This window comes from Myiozetetes cayanensis, unplaced genomic scaffold (genome assembly GCF_022539395.1).
Source record: "Myiozetetes cayanensis isolate MyiCay16 unplaced genomic scaffold, myiCay2020 scf2-11, whole genome shotgun sequence".
Classification (NCBI taxonomy): Eukaryota; Metazoa; Chordata; class Aves; order Passeriformes; family Tyrannidae; genus Myiozetetes; species Myiozetetes cayanensis.
This window is the reverse complement of record NW_026087411.1, coordinates 8,772,560-8,790,122: the sequence shown is the minus strand read 5'-3', so window position 1 is coordinate 8,790,122 and position 17,563 is coordinate 8,772,560. Positions and strand designations below refer to the sequence as shown.

Below are 17,563 nucleotides of genomic sequence, written 5' to 3'. Positions count from 1 at the left end.
GCAAAGAAAAGGAAAAAAAAAAAAAAAAAGGTAAAATTTGCATGTTCTGAAGTCAGTCTGTGAGCTTTTCCTTTCTGGTGAACCACTCAGGGCTAGTTTGGAAGAAGGAACTCCCCAGGTATGGAGTAACTTTGTGCTTGGTTGAAAAAAAAAAGTAAATCTCACTGGTGGTAAGTCCTGGCTTGTGGCTCGAAGCTCTTGTTGTTCTGGTATCAGTAAAGAAACAGTTAATTAAACAAAGATCTGTCCCAGGGTGATGCTGAAACGGTACCTGGATTTGGAAATAAGGTTCAGGTGTTTTGAAAGCAGAGGCCATCCGTGTGAATTAGGGTTCCGTCCAAGACTATCCCAGACAAATGTGGGTTGGATAAATCCAGGCAGGTGGCATCTGCCAGCTCATGTCTGAAGATCTTATCCCACTTCAGCTGCAGGTGAACGTGCAGAATTGCATCCTCTTAGTCAGCAGAGAAGTCTCTAGATGTGCTCTAGTGCGTTACGTCACCAGTAAATTATTTTAATAGCAAATAAGGCTTTATTACTTTTGCTCTTGCTTTATTGCATTTGCTGCTCTACATTCAATATGTACAGCATTGGCACAAGGTAGCTTGCATGCTCACCACTGCATTAGCAGGAGAAATGGAAACTGGGTTTCCAAGACCATAATACTTCGAATTTGGTACTGTTAAATCCAGAAGAAAAACAAAAAAAACCCCAAAACCCCCAAATAAAATCCCAAACAAAAAACCCCAAACAGCTGTTGCACATCGGGCTCCTGTAGAAAGCCAGGAAATAACAGCTTATAAATGAAGCAAATTTAGTTGTGGAAGGTACCGAGATGAGACAAAATTAATTACGGTTTCCAAAGTACCAGGGTGTTTTTGGAGGCAGCTTTCAGGTTAAGACAGAACTATGAGCAATTCAGGATAGAAATACAAATAAAAAAAGGGAAGATAATAAAGAATGTAAAACATCCTTGGCACAGTGTTTGAATGTGGAGGGTGCTGATCAAGTGAACTCTGCACGCAGCTTTAGGCAACACTGAAAAAAATTCCCCTCCTTGCTCCACCAGTAAATATTGAACAGCACACTGAAATAATGGGGAATTAAAAAATGGGAGGTAAACTTAACGTGGATTAATGTTGCTTTGGTGAATGTGTTGAGTAAACTGCTCAGTGTAGCAGTTGGATTTGCCGGCGCGCGTACCTGTCTAAGTGAGGGGATTCGTGCGTGGGGCTGGAGAGCTCTGCATGCAAAACCACTACAGGAAGGAGCAGAGTCTTGAGGAAACAGGCATGACATGGAGCAGAATGGAAATTTGTATAAATATCCAAAGAAAAAAATATGGAGTTTAGTTTTGAAAGCAGATCTTTCACTTGCCATAGTAATCCTAATATTGTGCGTGTTGTGTAAGGGCTGTTGAACCTGAGGAAGGTCCTTGCACATGTGGATGTGCCATTTTTTTTCCATTGACATCATTTGTGGTAGGAGGACAGTGGCTCCCTGGCCTGGTTCCCTGGATCCCTCCAGGATCCCTTCCAGGTTTCCACTCTTCCTGGTGGAAGGTGAAGCAGGAACAACAGGGCTGATTTGCTGCAGTTGCTTTGGATTTGTACCCTACTGCCTCACAGACAGAGGTGCCACATGGAAAGTCACTGTGCTCAAGATTCTTGTGCAATTATCTCCTCAAATGCCGGCTTTTTTTATAGCCCTTTATGACCTTTGCATGGCATCACCACAGATGGTCAGCACCGTGACCAGGCACCTCTGGCTGAGGTACCTCAGAGGGGGGAGTATTCACTGAGTGTTGTTTTACCCTTTCCACAACTTGGACCCAACCTGGAGAGAGGTTTCCATGTAAACAGTTTGCAAATCCAGCAGCACCTATTTAACCGTGTTACTGGAGAACTGCTGGCAGAGAACTGGTGGCTGTTGCCAGTGACCCCCAGCCGTTAAACCTGTCTCAGACATGAGGGGCCCCTGAACGGCTGCTTAGGCAAAGAACAGCTCCCTGCAGTCCGTGTGAAGACACGGTCTGTGTAAGGTCAGTAGGGAAGCACAGAGCTGCTCCTCCCGCTGGGATTCCCCCACTGCTCAGAAACTGCAGGAGGCTTTTTGGAAGGCAGCAGTGCCACGGCACAGGGAGCTTGGAGAGCAGCTTCCCTGGGCACATCTGGAAAAGGAGCTTGAAAAAAGCTGTGTGCTGCTAGAAGTCCTGGGTCTGTGCGGTTAGATGGATCCCTGGCAGGAGAATCATCTGCAGGCTGAAAACATCAGTCTCAGTGTTTGTCACTGTCCTTGTCATCTTCCATCCCTTACTGCTTTTAGGGAAACAGGCCAAGCACTGCTAAAATTCTCTGACAGTTGAACTGCATGTGGTGTAATTCCTTCTTGTCCAAGACATTGTCTGAAATATTAAGTATTTTTCTCCTTATTTGCCGTTTCTGTTGAAAAAAGAATTGTATCTTGGAGGGTTGTAACTCCACATCTTCCCTCCCTTTCATCCTTCACACTGTTCACAGTTGTGAAAACTTGTTTTCTGAGCAGTTAATACTAAAGGAAACCTTCAAGTGTAATGCTGTCAAGCTGAACACAGAAAAAGGTGAAGCTCACAACCAGAAAAGCAGTAACTTCTGAGTGGGGTTTCTTATCAGCGCCCTGCAGAGGTGCAGCGTGATTTAGAACTAATTTTTCACCTTAATTCATGAATAAGACCAGTATTTTTCATAGGTAAATTATATATGAAAAAGTGGGTATTTTATTATTTCCTTTTTTTTTTTCCCTTTAAGTTTTTTTTTTTTTTCAAAGCTTGATACATGGCAGCGTTGGATCAAGGCACACACAAGACTGGCCAAAGGGCGTACAAAGCACTTTGGTTCTTTAGTTGAAGAAACAGAGTGATTATGGCAACAAAGAGCAGCTTGGGGTTTAAACATGAAATAGCTCATAGTCCAGCAGGAAGGCAGAAAGAAATACAGATTTATCAAGGAAATTTCTGGAAAACTGTGACAGTAATGGGCAGTATTCCTGACTGTAAAGGCAGTGTCCTGGACACAGACCTGTACATGCTTTGGAAGAGCTGCATTCCCAGCTGTCTGCTCACCTTTGGGACTACAGTTTTTGAGACCTTGCTTATATTGCCTTGGCTTTCATCCTGCTCTCCTTTCTTGTGAAACTGCACTTTCAGCCCTTTCTCTGTTCAGAGCAGTTTCAAAGTGCTGTCTCTCTCCCTGCCCTTTTCTCCCAAATGCCTGTGAGCATCCATCCCTATTTTCTCTGTAATACACAGACCACTGGCTTTGATAACCAAAAATCTATGCCTAAATTCTATCTACTCCCTTGGTTTGTAGAGCCTAGCACTCTTTTTTTTTTTGTTTGTTTGTTTTCTTCCCCCTCCCTTTTTATAAAATTCCTTGTTAGGAATTCCATTGTTTTCTTCTAGGGATCAATTTTTTTTTTTCTTAACACGTGTCAAACGCTTCAGTCTCACGCATGTCATCACCTGGATTATTTGCTTTTAAATTGGATTTCACCATTGTTGAATGGATATATATCCAGACAGCTGATATTGCCCATTACTACACACATTTTTGTTTATTGAATATTGTCGTGGTTTACAGATTTAATAGACCCAACATGGAAAGTCCGGTGAGTTTTTGCAACCACTTCTTGATCTTCCTGATTTGCCAGGTTCAACATTATTTTATTGATACCAAAGTGAAAAATGGCCTGTGCTTACACTTACAAGGATCTCAGATGAATGTTCTGACTGCTCAACACGGCAAGAAAATTCACTTTCACAGTCAACAAGTCATCTTACTCAGTAGAACACAAAAGTTAAATGGTCTGTAACTTCAATATTAGCAAGGAAAATACAGTACAAATTACTAAAAAATACTAAAATATAGAATTGTGGTCAGGTATCCCCACTACATTAATCGCAGCAGTAGCCTGAAATTTGAAACTTTTAATAAAAAGTTCTTAAATATAAATTATATGGCAAATGTACAGTACATTGCTTTGTCAGTCTTTTAATCCAGTGTTTTGCAGTAGAACAGCAACTGTTAAGTCAGTCTTTTCTCGTTTTTCTTTAAAAAACCAAAACAAACCCAAAAAAACCAACAAAACCCCAAGCAGTCTTTCGTGTCCCCCTCAGTATCATGAGTGTGAATGATCTGAATCTGGAATACCACTGTCTCTGTAGCTCCTGTTACTACTGCTTTCACTGTGGCTGTTCTTGTACAGGTTCATGCCGTTGGGTGGGAAAATGGTGTGTATTACAAACTCCTCCTTGGACACCTGGTCGTTGGTGATGGGTATCATCTGGAAGGACGTCTCCCTGATTTCCAGGATGGAGTTGTCCTTCTTGGTTCCCGCTTCGGCGTAGTCGTCCTTTCTCCGGCGTCCCTTGCTGTAGGCGCAGTTCCGGGAGAACAGGGAGCCGTTCCTGTGCACGTACCAGCACACCAGGGCCAGCAGCGCGATGGCCACCAGCGCCACCGCGCCGCCGATGATGGCGGCCAGGGGCAGGCTGGAGTTCTTGTAGGGCTCCTTCTCCTGCTCCCGGTTGAGGGTGGTGGTGGGGTTGTACATCTTGAGCGGGGCCGTCTCGGTCTCGATGCACTCGGGCGTCTCGTCGGAGAGATAGATGTTGCTGGTTTCCATGGGAACCATGCACACACGGTACGGCGATTCCGGCTCCAGGGCTGTCAGCAAGTAGTCGCTTCTGTCGCCCGTGACTATGGTCTCAGTTATAGATCCAAAGGCGGGGCTGTGGCCCATCTTGAGCCAGCTCAGTCTCAGAGCCGTCATCGGCAGTGCAACTTTCCAGGAGATGTGGATGGTCTCCGTGCTGACGGATTTCACGAAGATGGTGATGATTTTGCGTACCGGGCTCGCTGTGGTTCTGTAGTTTTTGTTCAGGTTGGGAGTCTTGACGTCGGGTTGTTTGGTCACGGACGCCGGCCAGTGGCCCTGGGCAGGGTACAGCGTGTTGGGGACCGCGGTGGTGATTTGGATGGTGCTGATGGCACCGTCGTCCTTACAGTCAAACAGCTCTGCGCTGAGGTCTTTGATGGCCATCCCGCGCACTTTCTCGGGCGCCTGGCACATCAGTCCGCGCACGTTCACTTTCAGGGGCAGCGACTGCAACCAGTCCCGCACCCACTTCATTTTGCACCCGCAGTGCCAGGGGTTGTTGCGCAGGAAGAGCTGGGTGATGTTGTCCAGGTCATCGAAGACGCCCTGAGGTAAATTGCTGAGATTGTTGTTGGACATGTCCAGTCGGTACAGCTGCCGCAGGTACGAGAAAGCGTTGGGTGGCACGCGGTTGATGTGGTTCTCTTGGAGGTAAAGCTTCCTTAGGTTCGTTCCCGGCAAATTTACCGGCGCGGCTGTGAGGGAGTTGCGGACCAGCGACAGCTCTGTGAGATTGACCAGGTTGACGAAGACTTTGTCTCCCAATCCGTGGTTGTTCAGGAGATTTCCGTCTAAAACAAGGCGTTTTAGGTTTGTAAGGTCTTGGAGGGACAGCTCAGAAATGGTGGAGATGCGATTATCGTCCAAGCGCAGCTCTTCTATGGTTTTAGGCAAACCCCAGGGGATGGTGCTGAGGTGATTTCGGGAGAGGAAAAGGAGCCTGAGATAGATGTTGTCCCGGAAAGCTCCATCCTCGATGCTAACGGCGGAAACGGAATTATCATCCAAATGCAGTTCTTCCAGATAAGGAATTTTGGAAAGTGAATCATAAGTAATGGTCCTTATATTATTCTCCTGCAAATGCAGTTCCTTAACATACTTAGGGAGGTTAGTGGGGAATTCATCTAGGCTGTTGTGGTATAAATATATTCTTTCCACCCTAAGCAAGTTCTTCAGTTCTGAAGGAATCCCAGCATTATTTATTTGATTGTTCTGAAGGAAGAGGGTGGTTGCATCCTCTGGGATTCCTGTAGGAATAGACGTCAAATCGCGATCATTACAATAAATGAAACCCACATCACAGCGACAAACTGAAGGGCATGGCTTGGCACTAACAGAACAAGGTGCCATGTCAAGTAACAGCCCTATTTTAGTCCAAACTAGGAAGATGCTCCAGGTTACACTTAACATGGTCAGGAATGATGAGATTTGTATACAGTTCTGATCTTCAACAAATCTAAAAAAACCAAACAAACAAAATTATCCAGATCATCAGTGGAAGAAACTGCAGTGAAAAAATTCAACATTACAGAAGATATCTGAAACACACACACACACACACATTAAACCAAAATTCAAGCTCACAGACACATTTTGCTTTCTTTTCCTTACATCAGTAATTCTACCACATCTTGTACTAATTCAATTAACTTAATAGGTTATTCTGCAAAGTGACTGAAAATAATGTAATTGAGTATGTCTGATCCGTGAGTTGTTTTGCTTAAGCAGGAAGGCTCTTCTTAAGGATTCCTTCACATTTCATGCATACAGTCTTTGTTCACAGATACCAGATAAGTACAGAGTTAAGAGTCACACCAGAGTTCAAGTAAATCATTCTATATCTGAAAGATAAGAAGTAATTCCTAAGCCAGCTAACTACCCCAGGAGCCCTCGAGTGAACTATAAAACCCTTACCAAACCCACAAGTCAGCGGTAGCTATTTTGGAGGCCCCAAAGAAAGCCCTAATGGCAAAGCAGGATGGGCAGAGCAAATAAGGAAGGGCCAGCTAAGCCCTTTTCCCAAGGCCTTCTGAGTACTCCACGCCGCGTTGTGCAACTCCCAAACCCCGTGGCCTCCTTCGCTCGCTGCTCAAGCCAGGAGTGTTTCGAAAGGTGAACGTTACAGTCGGTAGAGCTCTGCCTTTCTAGCTGGCTGGATGAAGCATTTCATTACATGCTCAATTTCATGTTTAAATATTTGTCATTCTCAAAAGTCTTCTTTACTAGGCAGCACGCTAATCAGAGACTATTTGGCGGGTTTAACCACGTTTTCCCATCTTATTAGTAGCATAATAGAAATTAACTCTTGAGACTGGGATCGTACTTTGCATCAGTAGTGTGTTTGTACACTGAGTTCAGGTGATTAGCATTTTTATAGCTTTTAAGACAACATAATTCAATTACCATTGTAATTAGGGTTGTGAGAACTCCTGCAAGATGACCTGTGCATTAAGCAGTGTCACGACCTTTCCTCTTGTGGGTTCATATATTAATTGAACTTTATTCTCCGAGGCACGAAAAGGAAAATAAATTAATATTGATCCTACCGTATTTAAAGGTACGAGTAAGTTTTGTGCTTGAGGTTATCCAATAAAGGAATGTCTGTCTCTCCAGTCACTCTCAGGGTTTACTCCATGGAGCAGTTCTGTCCTTGGAGGTGTTTACTCAGATGGTCCCTGTTGGTGGTGTGTGTTCCCTGGCTCCTGGCACGACGCTCAATGAGCATTCCAACCAAGATTTACCATGGTACATAAGCACACCAGGCCAGGGCGTAGAAAAGCTTCAGCTTCCCACTATGTGTGTCCTCATGTGAATGGAGAGCCCCTTTTGTTTGGTTTAATGCCTTTAGCAGGAGTTACTTCCTTTGTAACTCTCACAAACTCTTCTGTGCAGCCGAGCAGTCGGAGGAGGCAACTTCAGCACCCCGTGATGGAAACCATTCATTATGCTGAGGCTGGAAGGGTGGCAGCCTCTTCAGGAGGGCAGGGAAGGGTCCTTTTTCCTATCCAGAACCATCCAAGTGAGACCTTTGTACAGTAGCTACATCCCAATACATCCACTCCTCTTTGGGAGAACCATTTTCCAACTCTTGTATCTTTTAAAGCTTCCTCCAGGTTTGTAAATGCAGGAAAGGATTCCTCCCGTGCTGCAGGAAGGCAAGTTACTCTACCACAGAAAAGTTAGATGGTCTTCTTCATTAAAAAAGAAAAAAAAAAAAAAACCAAACACACAAGAAACTATTTCCTTCCCAGAAAACTCCCCTTGGAAAGCTTTCCTCGAACTCTTTAATTTCCTGCAAAAGTAAAAACAAAAAAAATTGGAATTAATAACAACCGGTGGGCACTAGAACTAAGAGTTGCATCCCCTGAACACGTGACTTGCACACCTTGTTGTCCCCAAACATTGGTATTTCAGCAAAATACAAACATTTTGATGCTTAGTCTCATGCTGGAACTGTATTTTCCCTTGTTTCAGTAGGAAAACAAAGGCAGAGAGTAACAGAGTATTGGGAAATGATGTTTCCTACCTGCTGACCAGTGATACCTCCTGGGAGGAGGCTGAAATGGTTGCTTGCTTTGTGCTCCTGATAAATAGAGAGAGATGATGATGATCCTCTCCCTGGTTTCAAAAGTGAAGGGAGCCAGTTACTGTTCAGGAGGGACTGGGTGAAAGGGGATGTGTTTTGGCTAAACTACTGTATGAATATTTCCCGTTTTGCACCGTGCTGATTTGGAGTCAGGGACTGGCCAGGCATCTGCATCAGCTCTTTGGCAACAGAGACACATATGTGGATTTAGTCTGTAAAATTCCAGAAAATAAGAAAATCATTATCTCTTTTGTTTGTTCATGTTTCCTAAAGAGCTCTTAATTCTTTTGAACTGGGATTTTTAACTTGGGCTACTCTCTTATCACCACTGCAGGAAGTATCCAGTGAGATAGCAGTCTGTGTCCCCCGAGAGCCTGCAGGCAGCATGTTTGAAATGGAAGTGGTTAAATCTGAAATTTCAAACAAAATAAAATAATCCTGAATGTTTCCTCGCTGTTCCCTTTGGTGACAGCACATTTGTCCCCAGCACAATCCTTGGAAATGCTCGTCAGGAGCGGCGTGCTGAGTAAGCCTTGCTTTGCTGCCTCTTCCTGGGAGCAAAACTAGAGCAGCTTCTGGCCCTTCATAAAATATTCAACCCAAACACAAACAACCCAAGCTCAATTTTTTAAACTGCCTTTTGCCATTTGCGGCAGGTCCATCACGGGAACGGATCAGTCCCTGCTCCTGCAGCAACAGGAAATCTGCAGGGATGCAGAATTACTGAGGTAGAAATGAGGCTGCTCTTTTTCACAAGAAAAAACATGAACATAACTTTAAAAAAAAACCCAAAATCCCTGCCTTTTCAGAGTTGGTGTGAGTGCCCAGCGAGGGAAGGGAGAAGAAGCCTTTTCTGTGCTGCTGCAGCTCCTCTGAGCTTTGTTTTCTGCACCTCGTTTTCAGCCAGTTGTGCAATGAAAAAGAGGAGCTCAGAATGAGAGACCCCCACTGTGGCATAAATATTTTAACATCATGCTTTATCCAAGGCAAAAACTCAGTCTGTGTGGCCACATTTTAGACTAGAAGGCAGTGCATGTTTATTGGTAACTTATGTAATTGGGGTAAATTATATAATCATTGCAAAATGGAACAAAAAGCTCTGTATTCTTCCAGGGTCCGGTTTTCTTGGGCTGTGTTACTGAAGTGTTTGGGGGAAGAAGGCCAGGCCCTATTCCTGAAACTTTGAAATAAACAGCTGCTTAACAGCTGTAGGACAAAAAAAAATAGGTATCTCTTAGGAACTAATGTGAAGTCGTGACAGAAGGCATTTTCTGGAAGGGCATTGTGAAGCAGGAATATAAATCCCTTGATTAGGCCTTTGAAGGCTACAGTAACTTTTAAGTACTTAAAATCATAAATTTCCTTTAGAACTCCGAGCTGTAAAAAACTTGTTAGTATTAAGTAAAAGGTTGGCTCCAGTATATGCATACATTACCTAGATCCATGCACACTCGGAAAGTAACTTCATTTGTTTTACCTTTCTAGCACATAAACTGTTTCCTCTGTGCTCCATTTGATAGTCATCTCTTCATTTATTGCCACTATTATAATAGCAGTAATGTGGAGGATTAAAATGAAAGCACTAAAGCTCATTAAGTTCCTGGAATTTTTTTTTTTTTTTCATTTCATCCCTCCCCTCTCAAAATTACGTGAAAACAAGGAAGGGGGGGGAAAGAAAAGGTCTCTTTGGAGAAGAGGACACTGTTTCAAAAATGTGGATTAAGACTATACCCCCCACTCCCTTTTCTAAACTTAGAATAGTTTTCTCCAGGTCTTGATTGTTTGATATCTCGCACTTCCCTTTTATAGCTCGAGCCAGTAGCTGAAAACAATGTTTTTGCATATCAAAGGCTCCAGTGATCTGTCTACAGAGAAGAAGGGAATCCTGCTGCCATGCTCCCAACTTTCCCCTTCTTGAGCTGTCTCTAAATATTCCCTGACACCAAGTCATTAGAGCTGATCCGGGGAGGGATGAAAAGAAAAGTGACCCCCACTGGTACAGACACTGTGTCCAGGTTTCTGCACCATCAGACTGGGAGGCTTCATGGACACATGGTTTTGAAAGGAGCCATTACTTTTGAACAGAGCAGGTTTTAGAAAGTCTGGGCTAAAATTTTTAAATGCAAAAATCACCTTTTTTATTTTTTTGGTAACAAAAGTAACATCAGAACGGTAGCTTTTTTTTTTTTTTTGGGCTTATCTTTTATGACGAGTTGAATGTTTTCCTGAACTTTGCTGAACCACATGGTTAAATTACTTTTCCTGGGAGTGTGAAAGCAAGGGAATTACCAGAGATAGTGGGTGATGTGTGAGCCTTGCACGTGGACTTATCGCTTTGGCACAGCCAGGCAGGGGGGCACCTCATTTTAAAATGTTCAAAGTAATTTGTGCTAGACAAGAAAAAAATGCACCTAAGAAGAACATTGCATTTATGCTGAGGTCTGGAGCCCAGCTGCACTCCCTGTCCTGCAGGCAGGCAATGGCATAACAAAATAAATAGTTCAGGTATATTTGACAAGCTTGAGATACTTTTTTTTTTTTCTTAAAAATGATGTCAAAGATATCTTTTCTTTCCCAGCTGTGATAAAATGTGAATAAAATCAAGACCTGCCCTCACTCGAGGTCACACAAATGCTTATTTGAATTTCTAATCTATCTCTGTGTTCTCCAGCTGGAACTCTGGTAGTCCAGTGGCTCTTTTCTGACCATCAAAGTAACAGGGGGCAGGGAAACCCCTCGGTATTTTTTAGGTTATAAATGACAAAAGTGTCATTTAAAGTCACCTTTAGAATATACATACTTGATAAGCCAAACAATTTGCTTAATCAGTTTACTTCCATTCCAGAGCTGCCTCTGTATTTGTTTAGAATCTGAAGCGTATCAGAAACACAAAATGTGCTTATTTTTTCAAATACTTGTGAAGTCTCCCCACTGCTTCTACTGCCAGTTGTGCTTGCAAAGGTCGTGCTGCTGCTTAAACAGCTCCACCAACTTGTTTTCTTTTTCGAAAGAAGTTCCACCGTGCTAACCCAGACTTTAAAACAATGCCTATACTTTGTTTTCTTTAAGTGTATTACTCAGGGTTAGTTGACAGTGACAGCAAAATGCTTTCTAAGCACCCTGTCTAGGAGCTGCAATTTCCACGATCATCGGATTTCAGGAAGGTGCCCCAGTCTTTTGTTTGGTGCTGGGCGAGCAGAAGGTCCTCTCGCTGTCTTTGCGAGGGGGAAAGAATGCAGAGGAGTTTGTTAAAGTGAGAGTGAGCCCTGCAGTCAGGTTGTGTCTCTGCCTGGTGGTGAAATTTGGTTAATTTTAATATTTTTTTTCCTGCTGGAGATGGTTTTATTTCCTTGCAAGAAAAGTTGCTCCCCTCTCTAGTGCAGTAGGAATGTAATGCGGCTTTTGCCTTCTCAGGTCTAACTCAAGTGTCTTAAAAAATGCAAATTTTTATGTGATCTTCCCTCAAATGCAAGTGAATCTGACTTGAGGAATGGATCCTGAGTGCAAGCTTGACTCCACGCCTAAGATCAGCCAAACCAGTATTTGCTGTAGAGGATGGAAATGAACTCAGAGTGGTTTTCCCTTCTGAAGTTTACTTCTAAAACCTTGCCTTAAGTTTTGAAGATGCTGGGTTGCAAAGACCCAGACTTTTGTTACTCTGTTCCCACTCACTCTCTTGTTTTGACTACTCTGCTGCTGCAAAGTTTGTGTGTTAAAAAAGCACTTTGAGGGGGAGTCTTCTGCAATGGCTTTCTGCTTTGTGTTTTAGTGCTCTTTGAGTTTAGCCAATTATGGCTTCTAGGTTTTCTTTTGAGAGCTGCTGCTGAGGTAACTCACCCAGGCTTGAAATAAAAGAATAGAGAACAAATGCTGCCATTGTTTCAAGGGGAAAAAAAAAATCTATTTTTCCCCCTCTCTTGACAAGTTTAGGTAGAATTATACCTGATAGGGAGTTCCTGGCACAGAACCCCAGACGTGTAAAAATGTTACTCAAACACTGGATTGAGTTTCACTAGTTTTGTTTCTTTCCCCTCTAAAACAGCTGTTTGCTCATCTCCTGATTAATAAATGTGCTCCTCAAAATTTAGGATTCTTACAGCTCCTGAGAGGCAGAGAGCAGACTTAGTGATGATATAATATATTTACTGAGCACTTTTCCAGATTCCTGCCCTGAGTGGTGTTTGCCTGCTCATTAAAAATAAATGCGAGCAATCACATATTAATTCTTCTGTGCATTCCTGTGCTTTGAAGTGATGAAGTAAAAAAAAAAACAAAACAAAACCCAAAAACTTGAGGGCTAACTAGCCATTAGCATCCATGTTTCCTGCTGGAAGGAGACAAAGATGGCCATCTCCCAACTGAAGCCACTTCAAATAACTGCGGCGCAAAGTTCGCAAACTCCAGCACTTGCTTGGATTAGTCACCGAGCCTTACACAATATCTGACAGCTTCCAGCTACTGGAGGCAGAGGAGAAATTAAAAAGAAAGGGAAAAAAAAAAATTAAAATCCCAGCAAGCCAGAAACTCATCTTTATTCGGTTCTTGCTGTAAAGTGTATCCCACTCCATTTCTGGAGATTAAAGCTCGCTGCGAGTTTACTACAGAGTTTTTTTGCCCACTGGGGGGTGGTACATGCTACAAAACCTGTGCTTTTGAAGAGCCACAAGTCAGATGTTTTTTCTGCTGCTGTCCAGTTTTCTCTGCTTTAATTACAACAAAGTCTCCCGTAGAGAAAAACAGAGGCGGCCTCCAAAGGAGGGAATTTAAAAAAAAAAAAAAAATCACTCTTTCACAGAATTTACAGAATTTCCCATGCTGATTGTATTAACTCTGCAGTATTTATCTAGTTGTTCTCCAGTTAAAATGGTATAAATGCACCAGAAAAAAAAAAAAAAAGAGAATTAGCATTTTAAATATATGCCAAGGGCTGTCACTGTTTTCTGTGTATCAGAGGAGCACAGAAGGCAGGAAAAAATACAGCTTTTAGAAGTGATTAAATGTGGATGGCAAAACAGAAAAGCTTGATAGCAGCATGAATAGAAGGATTAGAATAACCTCAGTATATTTTAAGGTAATTGGCTTTCTGTAAACCCAGGTATACCTTTTGTTTATGAAATATTTGAAACCCGATCTTAAACAGGGCTGTATTGTATGGGCTTGGAATAAATTAAAGGAAACTTGAGGGTGGGTTTTCTTTTGAGGGAGGGAAGGGCACTGAAACCTCTCGAGTATGACCTAATGTGTGGCATATATTGACAAGGAAAACACATACTGATCTTTCTGTTCTATGGCAAATAATTCTTGTCTTTGTACACTTGAATTGACAAATGCATTTTTCAGTCTAATTCAAAGAAATGTTCATTAAGACGCCGTATCCCCAGGCAATAGATAGTGAGCATAATTGATGCTTCTATCTTTTTTGGGCAGTATATTTTACACAAGGAAATTGGGGTCAGGATAATGAACTGGTTTTTTTAAAGTCTGAACATTTTGAGCCTCTTCTTGCTCTGCAGAGGAAAAGTATAAACGATTTACATGGAAATGCAGAGCGTGAATCTTTTTTTTTTTTTTTCTTCCCCCCTAAGAGGCGACGAGAAAACGCATTCAGTTGCGTCCGTGCTCTTTCACAGGATTTAAGATTTAATTGTAAAGTAATTCTGAATTTCGGTGTGAATCTGGTGCAGAAAATACTCCCCTGTACTCTGCGAACTGGCCAGAACTGATCCCTCGCAGAAGGGGAGCGACTTGCCTTGAGCCTAAATTACCAAGCCGTCGCTAAGAGCATTCCCCGAATTAGTTAATCACAGACACTGGTCCTGGCGTTCGCAGCGCTCCTCTCGCAACTTCGCCTGGATGTGCCAGGGTTGAGCTCAAACCCCTTTGCGGTCGGAGAGATTAAAATTGAGGCGACCTCAAAGAGCAGGGCTGAGCCAGAGAGGCAGCTGTCTGTGCAAGAGCTGAGCTTTTATTCACCGAGGGGATGAGCTTGGAAACTGAGCAGCAACCAAAAAAAAAAAAAAAAAAGAGAGAAAAAACCAACCCAACCAACCAACCCCAAAATCACAGAGCTGTGCCTGGATGCTGAGAGCTATGGCAGATGCTGGGAGGCAGGACGGCTGCGCTGGGAAATGCAGGGAGATACGCGGGCTTCGCCTGAGCAACTAAGTTGCAGCTCCTAATTGCGTTCGAGGAAATGGGTTAAAAACAAAGGTTCTGACACATCCAGCAGTCGCGAAATGGTTTTTGGGCTCAGAATCAACGTAGAGATGATTCGTGCACAGGAGTGAGAGGCGAACTATTTATTTGAGAGCCATCTATAAACGAAATTTTGCTGCGCTCCTACGAGGGCAGGCGACCACTTAATACACGGAAAGCAGCTGAAAAGTTGATTAAAACTAGGCGAGGACCTATGGAACGGCAGGGGGATTACCAGCCGGCTCTCCTTCCCACGGAAAGTGGGGCGTCGGGGCGGGAATCGGGGCCTGTTGCATTCCTTCTTCCAGTGCAACCATTTTGTTGCCCATCTCCTCGCCCGCAGACTTTGTGGTGCGGGGGGGGATACAGCGCTGCGCAGGGGCTTTTTTTTTTTTTTTTTTTTTCCCTTTTTCTTCCCCCTAAATAGATGTCAGCACGCAGGGAGGGGATGCATGGAAGGAGGGATGGAAGTTTCCAAACCGGGGGAAGAGATGCGGGGTGCGGGCAGGAGGGTTCCCCCCCCTCCTCCCTTCCCCGTCCATCCGCGCTGCGCCGCGGGGGTCCCGCGTCGCGGGGAGCCGGCGCTGCCCTGAGGGTCCCCCCGCGGAGGGCGCGTTTGCGGCGGCTCCTTCTCGCGGGGGGCAGCGCGGGCACCGCACCCGCGCCGCGGGGAGCGCCCCGAGAGCGCTGCGGGCAGCGGGGTCCGGCAGGGCGGGCGGGCTCGCTCTGCCGCCGCAGCGCTGGGAAGCGGCTGGTGGGATGCGGGAGCCGCGTCCCGCCGCATCCTCTCGTCCTCCTTCCTCCTCCTTCCTCCCTCCACCTCTGCAACCCGCGCAGCTCCCGCGGAGCGGGAGGGGGAAGGAGCGGTGATGCCGCGCTTACCTGCGGACGGGGCGCGGGGCGCTGCGGGCGGCGGTGGCGGTGCTGTGTTGCGGTGCGGTGTGAGCAGGGAGCGTGTCCGGCGCGGTCGCTGGATGTGGATCCGGCTCTGGATGTGTCTCTGTCTGTGGAGCGGGCTCAGCGCTGCCGGCGGGGCTGCCGCGGACGGAGCCGGGCGCGCGCGCCCCTCAAGTCGCGGCGGCGGCGGCGGAGCCGCGGGGGCGGGGCCGCGCGTCACCAACGGGGCGGGGCCGCTGCGCGCGGGGGCGGGGCCGTGCGGGGAGGGGAGCGGGGCGGCCGCCAGGGGGCGCGGCAGGCGGCGGCACGGCCGGGCCGAGGCGGGCTGGGGCGGCCGGGGCGCCTCAGAGGCGCGGGGGCTCTGGGAAGCTTCCTTCTTGACCCTCCTCTAAGTTTTGTTTCCCCTCCGCCCCCCTCCTCCCCCTTTTTTAATTTTTTTTTCCCCACTTTTTGTCGTGGTGGTGCCGCTGTCAGCCGTGGCGGGAGCCGAGGCGGCGCCCCTTCATCCCCTCCCTCAGTTCGTCCCCCGGCGCCCGTTTCGGTGCCCGGCGTTGGGCTTGGGCGGGTGACCCCCCCGGTTCATCTCGTTCCCCACCGCCATTAGGCCCAAGGACCCGTGCGGGTCACGAGTTGAAAAATACTGAGAAATAGATAAATAAAAAGAAGTAAATAAATAAATAATTGAACGTAAATAAATTGGTACGTTCCCTCAGCCCCTGTAGTCGGAGGTCCGGGAGCGCTCCCATCACTCCTCTGGCATCTCCCTGCACATGAGGTGCTGCAGGCAGGGGCTTCGGGGTGTGGAAGGGTTTTCCTGAGGCGTTTGGTCCTGTTTGGGATCAGCAGATGGATAAGAGCTGCCTGGTTCTGTGCTCAGCCCAGGACGGCCCTTTCCAGGACATATCTTATGGTGCCCAACAGGACTGAGGTTGAGGGGTGTTGGGGCCTGGCTGACGTCCTTAGGGATTTTTTTCTTGGAAAACAAGTTTTCTGTCCTCCTAACACAACCAAAAATTACTGGTGGTCATAGGGCAAGCTAGAAAATACCTTCCCCAGGTGTTTTTTCCCAAAAACCCCATTATTCGTAGCTTACAAAAAGCATGCAAGTAGTGTTGGCTTTGGCCAATGAAGTTGATGTTTCCATTAGATTTTCTTTAAATTTTCCATCAAAGCGGGATTTCCTTCACGGCACTCAGCCTCTGCCTTCGTGAGCGTCCTGCTCTCTTTGTCAGCAGTGCACAGGTGATCTTGGCCACCTCCTGCATGGTTTCGACCAGTGCGTTGGCCAGCACAAGGAGCCGATATCCAGGAGAAGGGAAGCTCCCCAAAATTCTCTTCCCTGATCCCAGTTATCCTCCAGTTGTACTTTTTGCTGCTATCGGAAGACAGGAGAGCTCCTTTAAGTTCATAGAACGCTTGACTTCTGTAAATCCTATGAAAATTACCACATAGTTGCACTTTCTGTGCAAAGTTTGAATACTTCAGTTCCTGTTGTTTGATTTTTGGCAAAAGCAGATGAAAGTATCAAACATTCTTTCTCGAGAGGAATGTTAGGAAATTTTTGATGTAGTTGGCATTTGGGTGTTTGAAATGTTATATACTTGCTATCTTTATTCAACTAATTAGAAAAAAATAATTCTGAATTGATTTTCCTTGACAAGGAAGGAAAAGGGATTTTTTTTTTTTTCTCTGTCACTTCAATTCTAATCTTTCCCTGAGGAGAGTAAGAACTAATAACAAATTGACTTCAGGTTAAGGTACAAGTGTCTGTATTGACAGTCCTGGCAGTGAGCTGTGCCCTGACCAGCTCAGGATAATCAGCTGTGTTGCATATACCTCTTAATGCATATATATATATATATATATATATATATATATATATGACATGTTACATGCATGCAGTAGATACATATGTACATGTATTATACAAACATGGGTAGGACTGGTACTGCAGCGTGCCCAGGTCTTACCACGTGGGACAGAACAGCGATTTGAAACGCTGCAGATATCCTGGGGATTTTTTTTTTTCTTTCAAATGAGATTCTTTAAAGATGAGAGCAGTGTTTTTACAAAAAAACGTTGTGTATTTGGTATTTCTCACGCCTGACTTAGTTGCATTAGTGAACAGATTCCAGGGTTACGTCGCTGTGCCGTGTTGCTGAGCCTTAAGATAGATCTGTGGGATACTCA

At 45.2% G+C, this 17,563-nt stretch overlaps 2 protein-coding genes across 8 annotated transcripts in view; one reads left to right on the top strand and one right to left on the bottom strand.

Moving 5' to 3' along the window:
- The window catches only part of MACROD2 (mono-ADP ribosylhydrolase 2), a 1,470,694-nt gene that overhangs the window by 85,869 nt on the left and 1,367,262 nt on the right, over positions 1–17,563 (top strand). The gene's annotated exons all lie outside the window — the stretch shown is intronic.
- On the bottom strand, positions 3,268–15,558 carry FLRT3 (fibronectin leucine rich transmembrane protein 3). 4 transcript variants are annotated; one of them, XM_050314965.1, is made up of 3 exons: positions 15,359–15,558; positions 6,610–7,987; positions 3,268–6,151 (listed from the first exon to the last, which is right to left on the bottom strand). In XM_050314965.1, exon 3 carries the CDS (start codon positions 6,103–6,105, stop codon positions 4,156–4,158), a length of 1,950 nt encoding a protein of 649 aa, XP_050170922.1. In that variant the 5' UTR covers positions 6,106–6,151; positions 6,610–7,987; positions 15,359–15,558; the 3' UTR covers positions 3,268–4,155. The 4 variants fall into 4 exon arrangements, with proteins under 4 accessions (XP_050170922.1, XP_050170923.1, XP_050170920.1 ...); XM_050314966.1 differs by having other exon boundaries at positions 7,099–7,987; XM_050314963.1 differs by having other exon boundaries at positions 7,242–7,987.

Coding starts and splice junctions, on each gene's coding strand:
- FLRT3 (XM_050314962.1), bottom strand. CDS start 6,105: ATGTTAAGTGTAACCTGGAGCATCTTCCTAGTTTGGACTAAAATAGGG.